Source organism: Prionailurus viverrinus, chromosome F2 (genome assembly GCF_022837055.1).
Source record: "Prionailurus viverrinus isolate Anna chromosome F2, UM_Priviv_1.0, whole genome shotgun sequence".
NCBI lineage: Eukaryota > Metazoa > Chordata > Mammalia > Carnivora > Felidae > Prionailurus > Prionailurus viverrinus.
In genome coordinates, this window is record NC_062578.1 from 74,643,815 (window position 1) to 74,653,880 (window position 10,066).

At 40.4% G+C, this 10,066-nt stretch overlaps 1 protein-coding gene across 9 annotated transcripts in view; it reads left to right on the plus strand.

Moving 5' to 3' along the window:
* Positions 1–7,106, plus strand: part of PHF20L1 (PHD finger protein 20 like 1) — an 87,269-nt gene extending 80,163 nt beyond the window's left edge. For 5 of the 9 annotated variants that reach the window (XM_047843009.1, XM_047843008.1, XM_047843011.1 and 2 more), the window contains 3 exons: positions 1,805–2,171; positions 3,432–3,630; positions 5,238–7,106. In XM_047843009.1, the coding sequence (XP_047698965.1) occupies positions 1,805–2,171; positions 3,432–3,630; positions 5,238–5,380 (709 nt within the window). In that variant the 3' untranslated portion in view covers positions 5,381–7,106. The remainder of the gene's footprint in view (positions 1–1,804; positions 2,172–3,431; positions 3,631–5,237) is intronic. The other 4 variants (XM_047843013.1, XM_047843015.1, XM_047843017.1 and 1 more) reach the window with 2 other exon arrangements.
* The last annotated feature ends 2,960 nt before the right edge of the window (positions 7,107–10,066 follow it).

The following is a 10,066-nucleotide window of genomic DNA, read 5'->3' on the forward strand; positions in this document are numbered from 1 at the left end:
CTTCATGCCAGAAATCGGTGCTTTCATATGAGATTTTATTTAATCCTTAAAATAAGCCTGAAAAATAGATCCTACCTCATTTGATAGGTGGGTAGTCAAAGACAGAGGTTATGTAACTTGTCTAGGATCCTCAGTGGCACAGTAGGATTCGACCCACTGGACCGTCAGACTATAAAACCAGCTTTCTGCTATGTCTCTTACTGGCTAAGAATTTTAGTGTTTTCTGTTACTAAATTATTAAGGGTTCAAAAGTTAAAATTTATAATTTCAGAAATAATACTTGGGTATTAGAAGAAAACTAATTTGACCCCTGGGTATTTATCTAATCTGGAAATAACTCACAAACATTATTGAGCCTTCTGAAAGGTTTATGCCTTTTGAATATCCTCCTTTCTTACGACCTCTGATGAAAGAATTCCTGTGTACTCAATGAAGGATTTTTTTTTTTTTAATTTTTTTTTTTTTCAACGTTTTTTATTTTATTTTTGGGACAGAGAGAGACAGAGCATGAACGGGGGAGGGGCAGAGAGAGAGGGAGACACAGAATCGGAAACAGGCTCCAGGCTCCGAGCCATCAGCCCAGAGCCTGACGCGGGGCTCAAACTCACGGACCGCGAGATCGTGACCTGGCTGAAGTCGGACGCTTAACCGACTGCGCCACCCAGGTGCCCCTCAATGAAGGATTTTAATGATGAATTAGCTGTGCACTATCACATGCTCACATGTTTAGTGAGGATGGGGGTAGATAAAAGGATGTCATTGTAGACTGTTGGTGAGGGTGTAATTAGTACAACCTCTTTGGAGGCCACTTGGGCAGTTACTTCCCAATTTAAGACGTGTACCCATTATCCAGCCGCTCCATATCTGACTGAAAGTCCCCACTTGTGCGCAGCGATCACACGAACACGCACGCACGTCGGTAGGTGGGGGATTGGCTGGTGAGCCCAGACTGTGGCACATTGATACTGTTCAGCGACTAGAGTTAAGGGAAACGTCTGTGTCCTGATGTGGCAAGCTGCCCACATGTGTCATATGCGAAGAAGGCAAATTGAGAGCCCCATGTGTGTAAAAAGAGAAAGTGTATGCTTACCCCTTTAAAAAGAGTAATTAAACCAAAAGTAGAAATTCTTTGTCAGACCTATAGTTAAAAAAATAAATAGGTAAAATATAATTTTATATGTATAGAGAATGTCTGAAAGGTTATGCCTCAGTTTTTTATGATTGCCACGCAGGGAGGTTTTTCCTTTGTACACATTTATTGCCTGAATGTTTTATCAGGAGCAAGTATCACTTTTGATCGAAGGAAGCTGTTAAAATGGACTCACATAAAAGTTTTTCATGCCATACGATTTTAAAAAATCCAGTGAAAAGTCAGAGAAAGAAGTGCACATGTATGAAGTATTGCTGTGAACTGTCCACAGAGTTACACTCACCATTGCTTTTCTTCTACCTCAGTATTATTTCTGTAAAATCGTGAGAATTCCAACTTTGGCTTCAGTTCTGGGGCAGGTTAACCTAAAGCGTACGTCTGCTTTTGTCTAGAGTCCCTGCCCTCTTCCTAACCCGGTTCCCTGGGTGGGAGTCTAGGTTTTCAGTGGGGAAGTGGGGTCAGTCTGCCTGAGCGCGCACACTTGGTGTGAAACGTCAGTCTGCCTGAGCGCGCACACTTGGTGTGAAACGTCAGTCTGCCTGAGCGCGCACACTTGGTGTGAAACAGGCACGGACGATGAAGGGTTCCCTGTATCATCTTACATTCTGAAACTTGTTTTTTCCTGAACTGCTCTTTCTCCAACTTTGTTGTAAGGAATAAACATCATCCCGACCTCCATCTCTGGGCTTGTTCTGGAAAGCGAAAAGACCAAGATCAAGGAATTGCGGGGGTAGAGAAAAAAATGACAGCACAAGACACAGGGAGTGTTGAGGAGAAGAAATACCATGTTCAGAACCATAAAGAACCACCTCGTGTGCCCCTAAAAATGGAAGGAACTTACATAACAAGTGAGCACAGCTACCAAAAGCCACAAAATTTTGGTCAAGACTGCAAATCTCTCGCAGACCCTGGGAGCTCAGACGACGACGATGTTAGCAGTTTTGAAGAGGAACAAGAATTCTGCAGGAAAGATAAAAACCGTTCACAGTATTCAGTGAAAGAAGATGGGATGCCTGACAAGGTAGAACTATCTCATTTGTTTTGGCTTTTGGAAGATAGGATAGAATGTAGGAAAATTTTCTAAAATCAAACAACTGAATTCCCAGTAAAATCATGCTTATATTTCCAAGTTCACGGGTGCCTGGTTAGGGTGAAAACATCTTTTGCTTCTCTATAAGAAAACACCGGCCATTTGAACATTTAATTACCCCCTAGTTCAGGATTGTAGATGCAGTCAACTTTTGCCCTGACCAAAGTCTCAGTTTTATAAATGCACTTAGATGCCTCCGAAAACCATGAGCCACAGTTTTTTCCAAATGAAGATGTCTGTGTGTGAGAATGCGTGCGTGCGGGTGTGTATATGTTAATATAATTTGTCTGCTCTTTTTGTGTGTTTCAGATAAAAGATGGTGCTCTAACCTTTTTAAAACTATAGCACATTTGTGTCTGCGTATCAATTCCATTAGGCGATACAGTGGGTTCTTATAGCTCTTTGTACACTGAGTATTTATAAACTTCTTTCCTAGTCACAGGGATTGTCTTAGTGATGCTGTTTCCTCACTTTTCACTGATTTTCAGCTAGTAATGCCACTAAAATAATCCTTTATTTTTCTGGCCTATTTCATCAAGAAATCACGGTAAATAAATTTGGGAAGCTTACATTTCCTGATATTTGTGGCAAATTATTTTGTGAAATGCATATCCCTTTTATGAAATGAATTCTTCCTGGTGAGTCTCGGTTCAGATTTTCTGTGTATGTGTTAAGCAGTTTACACTTTTTTTAAGTTTTTAAAAGATTCTTAACTTTCTCTTGCCTCATTGATTTAATTGCAGCAGTTAATTACCGCCTGCAGTTAATTTGACTTTAAACTGGCCTTTGCCAGTTTTCATGATTTTTCCGTCATTGCTTTCTGCCTTCACTCCACTCATGTCCTTAGTTTGGATTAATCGAAGAAGGGGTCAGTCTAAAATTAGCCGGGCTTTTTAGTTACAGAGTATCATTAGCGACTTCATTTCTTTAGCATGTTTTATTGAATGACTTCCACCCTGTGTGGCCCTGTGCGAGGCATCGTGGAGAGACATGGAAGGCATCTTTGCTCTTCTAAGGACCAGCAGATAAGATGTAATTCTATGCTGGCACTTCCTCTAAGACTGTTCTGTGAGTCAGGTTGGATTTCACTGATCATTGTGGTGATGAGGTGTTTCATGCGGTCTTTCCCGTTATGACATTATATTTCGCCCCATTCTGTTTTTTTTTTCCCCCAATGGTTCTTTGGAGAAGAATCCAGCTGAAAGGAATACGGTATTTATTTATAATGATAAAAAGAGCACTGACGACTCAGGACACGCACATCTTCAGTGGCAGCTCAATCTCCTTACACACATAGAGAATGTCCAGAAAGAAGTTGCCAGCAGGATGGACCTAATAGAAAAAGAAGTCGATGGTAATTTTAAGAAAGAACTAAAATACAGTGACTCTAGTATGTAAAGTGTTCGTTGTTGTTACAGAGACATTATGTGAAGTGTTATGTGAATTACGGGGTGGGAACTGTAGATCCTGTCTGTCCTGATGGAGCGTCTTGCTCATTTACATCTCATTTAACACAGATGGCATTTGGGGTGTTTTAGGCTGAAGACAGTATGACTGGATATTATCTTGGTTTTTTTTTTTAAGTTGGGTATTTATTGGACTTTAAGACACAGAATAGATGAACATAAGGGAAGGGAAGCAAAAATAAGATAAAAACAGGGAGGGGGACAAAACATAAGAGACTCTTAAATATGGAGAACCAGCAGAGGGTTACGGGAGGGATTGTGGGAGGGGGGATGGGCTAAATGGAGAAGGGGCATTAAGGAATCTCCTCCTGAAATCAGTGTTGCGCTATATGCTAAGTTGGATGTAAATTTAAAAAATTAAAAAAAAATTTTTTAATTAAAATTTAAAAAATAAAAATAAATAAAAGCTAAAGTTGGATATTTATTAAATACTGCCCATTTGCTGGATGCAGTATAAAGCACATATGGAATATTTATTAGTTTCATTGAACTGTGATATTTTTTTTTTTTGGAAGTTAGTTTACAGACCTTAAGCATATTTAAAATATGGGGGAAAATACTTTGTATCTTTGCCATCACTTTGGTCAGTAGGTCAGTAAAATTAACAACAGGAAACTCCTGCAAGCTGGATAGGTAAACCTTAAGTGTGCAGACACATTTTCAAATGGTTTTCTTTTACAGTTTTGTTTTTATCACACAGGAGCCTGAGGGTATAGACAGGAAAGTTGAGAAAATAGGGTAAGATTTTACCTAATTCCTAATCCAGTGTTTTGGTTTTTTTCCCAACGTCATACATAGATTATATTCCCATTTTTAAATTTCACCCCACACTAAATTAGAACTCCTACTGCTTTGCTTTTCCCTGCGAAAAGAGAAAACGGAAACCGTTTCAAAAGCATCTTCCATTGGGTTTAAGCTAGCTTTTTGTTACTTTAATATTTTGAGTAGATTTCTGAAGGGAAAAAAATGTGCAACTTGACACTGTCCCTTATTATTAATAAAAAGTATACAATAACTGATTGTATTCTGCCTAGACTTCTAATGTGCTTGCATATTTTTAAAAGTAACGATAAAATAGTGGGACTGAAAGGGACACTGAGAAATTGCCACCTCCTTTCCTTTGTTAAGAACTTCCTGATTTAAGAAAAACAATGGTGAGAGTAGCTAAATTTCATTGAAAATGGAGTAGAGAGGATTTAAATCTAAAATACTAGAAAGCTTCAGCAGGCACAGGGAACTGTTATTTCCTGTTCCAGAAGAGAGGAGAAGGAGATGTTCAAAAAGAAATTAGTTTATACCTATAAAGGAAAGAATTATCTAAAATAATAACAAAGTCACCAAGAAGGACTAGAACTCTTGTGGGATAGGTGGAACGGATGCTGTACCCTTAGACAGGCGTGAGTCTGTTGGCCCTTCTAGAGAAGGGGACGTCATCTCTGTCTCCATCCCCCCCCCCCAGCCTCCCAGTGACACCATTTTGTGACTTCTCCCAGTTGCCATTTCAATCTGCTTGTTCTCTTCTCTCTTTTAGTTCTGGAAAGCTGGCTTGATTTCACAGGGGAGCTGGAGCCACCGGATCCTCTTGCGAGACTGCCCCAACTTAAACGCCATATCAAACAGCTCCTAATCGACATGGGCAAAGTGCAGCAGATAGCGACTCTTTGCTCCGTATGACAGCAGTGAAAGCCGAATGAGAAGAACGTGGGTCTCTTCAGGCGATCGTTTTTATTATCCACATGACTGCTACGTGGATAGTTATAAAAAGCTTAGTGTTGTTTGGTCACTTACTGATTTGTGACATCAGTAGGATGGCACCTTGGAAAGGAAAATGAAGAACAGCTTTATCAAGGAAGCTGATGTTAAAAAAAAGCTTATGAGCAAGCTACACACGATAATGTGATCTATGCCAGGGATCAATGACGTGGAATATAACTTATGCCAAGGAAATCGAGTTGGCAGGAGTTTTGAATAGTTGCTAACACGAAGCTCGAGATACCTGTAGAAAGAAGTATGGTGTGTTTATGTAATTTTTAGTAGAGAGGTCCATGTAACGAAGCAGAATTTGGCCTACAGCAAAATTGTAGAGGAAACGGAAATTCCGGAGAGTTCTGTAAGGTTGCTTATACGAACTGTCTTCCCCACAGTTCGTCCGGCTGCACCGCAGTTTAGAGTATTTAAACTTCTATAGGATCATGAGCTGTTTATTAGGTGATGAATGTCCTTAATCAGAAAACTGACGGTGGAAGCCTCACTTCCCAGGAAAACAGTTGTGGAATTCTTGCTTCATTGTGATCACATATTTAAAAACAAATGCCAAATAATTGGAATTTATTTTGCAGGCAGTAAGCTCATTGTAAACAGAATGGCTCACGGAAGGGTCAGCGTGCCAAATGACGACGACACTGCTGGGGAGAGAACGTTAAATACCCCGGGAGTTCTACTCCCAACGTTTTACATAGGCCGTCAGCCCATCAGACACCCGATGTCCTACACGGGACACACGTACTCTGTAGAGTTGAATGCGGTATTCAGGCATCGGCGTACAGCTTGATCCTGAGTATGCTTGGTGTTTGCCTTCAGATAAAAATTGTAAATAACCTCAGCTGGGATGAGGAGTGACAAAAATGTCGAAACAATTTGTGGCTGTGGATTTTTTTAACTGCTGGTAGTGGAATACTGGAAACGCTTCATTTCTGAAGATGAATTTTATTTTTAAAAAATACACGCGCACTCAAAATGTTTAGCTTTGGTCACAAATGGACAAATTTCTGAAACCAAAGGCAACTATAAGTTGCTGAGTTAGCTCTTGCTGGAGTTCGGGCCCGGGTCCTCCTGTCTGCCAGTGCCCTTGTGAGTCGTGTGCCACCATGCTTTGTGCGCAGGTGTGCGTCCGCGTGTGCTTGTTTGAAACAAACACTCAACGTACATATGTACATAGTCTACACATATTTATATCTACACATATCTAGTTTTATTACTATAGACTATAAGAGTTGGTGGTTAACATGAAATGTTACCTTTTAACAGACTGTTTTTAAAAATTAAAAATGTATGTACAGGTTTTGAAACTTTTTTAAAAAGGGGGAAAAAGACTGTTAAGAGGAGGCTATTTGATGATATAACACTTGAATATTTTATGCCTCATTCTGTTTATCAGTTCTAGCGATCTGTGTAAATGCATTGTAGAACTGATACACAGTAAACTTGAATTTATCTTTGATAAGAATACATGCCACTGTACATTCAGATATTATTTAAATTTGCAAACACACTGTTCTATATGTAAGGTACTGTATGTAAAACCCTTTATTAAAACTATTCCACATATCCTGAAATTTCAGCTTGCCTTTTTGTGGCCTTATATTTTGATGTAAAGACGATTAAAAGAATGTGCAAAACAGTCATTCGAAATTTTTATTGCCTTCTGACATTTTCCAACTTGATAAATGTGCCAAAGACCAACAGACATAACATAAGGTCCTGTGTATTTCACTCGTTCTGCATTCACTTTGTCAGAGGTCTTACTGGGAAATAAAAAGCTTTCGTAGAGGTGATTGGGATACTTGCTTAAATTTGCATATTAAAGTAAAAAAAAAATAATAATAGTGCCTGTATTCCATGTGTGGAGTAAACTTGCTAATGCCTGTATTTCAAGATTGATAACTATGTCTTTCATTCGTGTTAAAAAAAAAAAAAAAAAAAAAAAAAAAAGAATGGCTCTAATCTTCTCTCTGTTGTGGTTAAATTCCGGATATTGAACTTGTATCTTTTTCTTTTCCCCTCCAGAGTGGAGCGAATAGCATCCTTAACCTATGGATAGTGGCGTTGCCTAGGTTCTTGTCACGTACACAGAAACCCTTTGTGCCTAGTGATACCTGTCTTCTCAGTCCCCGGGAAGGGGCCACAGTTAAATCGATGTGCATTTGTTCTTGGAGTACATTGTAATCGGATCCCTTTACTTGTTAGAAGCCAGCAAACGGGAGGCTTCCCATTAATACCTAGGTTACTCAGTTTTGGCTCTGCTTCTATGTGTCTGAATTGAAAGTCTGAATTTTTTAATTTAGATTTTTAAAGGAAATCTATGCCAGATCACTTTCATGCACATATCCTTTCAGTATAGAGTATATCAGCAATTGGTTGACGTCTTAGCAACGAGTTGGCTGAGCCTTTCCCTGTTTAAGAATATGAATTCGTTTTTGAGAAGTCAGTCCATTGTGAGAGGTTTCAGATGAGTGGATTAAAAAAATCGGTGTATTTAAGTATAAGCAGTAAACTAGAGAGGGTGTTTCTTGAAAAGATAACTTTCTCCTTGCTGCCCCGACAGAAGAGAAGGAGCACTGGTGGGAGGGATCCTTAGCGTGGTAGTGGCCAGGGGAATCTGCTTCCTCGTACTTGGGTGCGGTCCTTCTGACTTATTTCCTTAAAGGAACTAGGTCCCTCTCCTCATTTCAGGTAAAGCCCTTTTTCCTGACACTCTTTGTGTTTTCACTGACTTACTTCCTCTCCACGTGCATGCTCTACACGTTTGAAACGAAGCACCCCAGTTCCCCTCCAGTGAGCTGGACCTTCTCCAGCTTCACTCTCTGCTGTGACATGACGTGGAGAGAACCCCCTTTTGAAACCCCGTATCCGTCCCATCCCCGCCTGTGCTGACTTCTTCGCCGTCCCCCTAGTTCTTCAGCACATCTTGCTATGGAGGGGTTACTTCTGGCCCCTGAGATGCTAACCTTGTTTGTCTTCATTGTAATTCAGGCAAATGGTCCCTGCCAGGCCAGAGGATTAAGACTTCCTGAGTGCCTGCTTCGTGCCGGTGTTGTATGTTACCTGCAGAACCCGATTTCAGGCTTGCGTGCTCGGGGGCAAACAAGAAGGTTCTCGGGACAGGGAAGCCGAAGCGTACAGACACTTAGACACCTGTCCTGGGTAAGGCTTCCGTGGCAGGTCCGAGATGCAAACCCCGTGTTCTTCGAGCTCATGGTCTCTTCCTAGCAGAGGTGGGTTTCAGTTTCATTCTCTGAAGCCACTGGTGACCATTTCAAACCAAATCCGTTCTGTGTGATCTGCATCTCCAGTTCATTTCAATTCAGCCTCACTTGTAGACTGTGCTTGCTTCCTTCTTAACATTTCCCTCTTCTGGAAGGTTCTCCATTGTTGTGTTTCTACGAACCCCGACAGTGATTCAAGCTTCGATTTCTCTTCCATATCCGAGGCCTCCGACCTGCAGCCCCCTGCGTTGTGCCTGCCGTGGAGGGGCGGTGTCAGTGAGCAGTGACCTGGCAGTCGTGGGGCAGGCATGAGCTTTGCAATCTGCCACTCGAGTTTTCACTCGGGCAGTTTAGCAGCAGCGATCTCTCTGAGCTTGGCTTTCCTTATCTATAAAATGTGGATAATGCCTAACGACTGTTTTGAGAGTTAAATGAAGCAACTAAGGTACCTAGAAGCTCTTATTAAATTACGGGGTTGCAAATTAAGTGTAGTCACATTTCAGTGTCCTCTGTGTTCCAGCCATCAGGTTATGTGGCTGGATATAGAATCAATAAAGTCCTCGTCTACAGGCTAACACAAACATAAAAAACCTATTTTTTTCAAAGAGATGGGTGATATCAGAGTGCAAAGAGGCAAAAGAAAGGAAAGATAATTAGATTTGTAGGTGGAGGGGTTTGGGGAAAATAGAATGTGTACGTTAAAAAAAATGGTCTTTGGATGTTTTTTGACCTCTGCATAGGAATTTTGAAAAATTACAATCCACTCCCGGTACTTCTGTCTTGGGGTACCCCTAAAAATGGATCTGAAGACCAGACTTAAGTGTACTTACTGTATTTAAGTGATCGGCCAAGGAAGTTGGAGTGAGGAAGCGGGAAGTGGGGGAGTGGGGAGGAAAAAGCCAAGATCTGCACAGCTGAGGACACTGCTATGGGCAATGGAGCTTTGATTCTGCCATTTAAAACTGTTCATTATAAATGTAAACAGTTGCAAAGGGTGTGATTTCCAATTTGTAAATATTGGCATATTGAAATCAATATGTTATTTTTAAACGTAATAAATCAATTGCTCTGTAGACCAACATCTATTTTCAAAACAAGCTCTTCCTTGACATTGGGAACTTCTACATGTTTGTATATTCTCTTTTTTGCCTTTCCCAATAGAATGTTATCTTCCTTTATACTTACAGGTCTCTATCATTCTTTTGTCCACACACACACACACACACACACAAAAGTATATTACAACAGAAATGTATTTATAGGACTAATACAGGACACTAATACTGCTGAATAGAAAATGGAAAAAATCTACAATTATAGTTGAAGATTTCAACCCTCCTTTAACACTGATTGATAGAACAAGTAGAAAATCAGG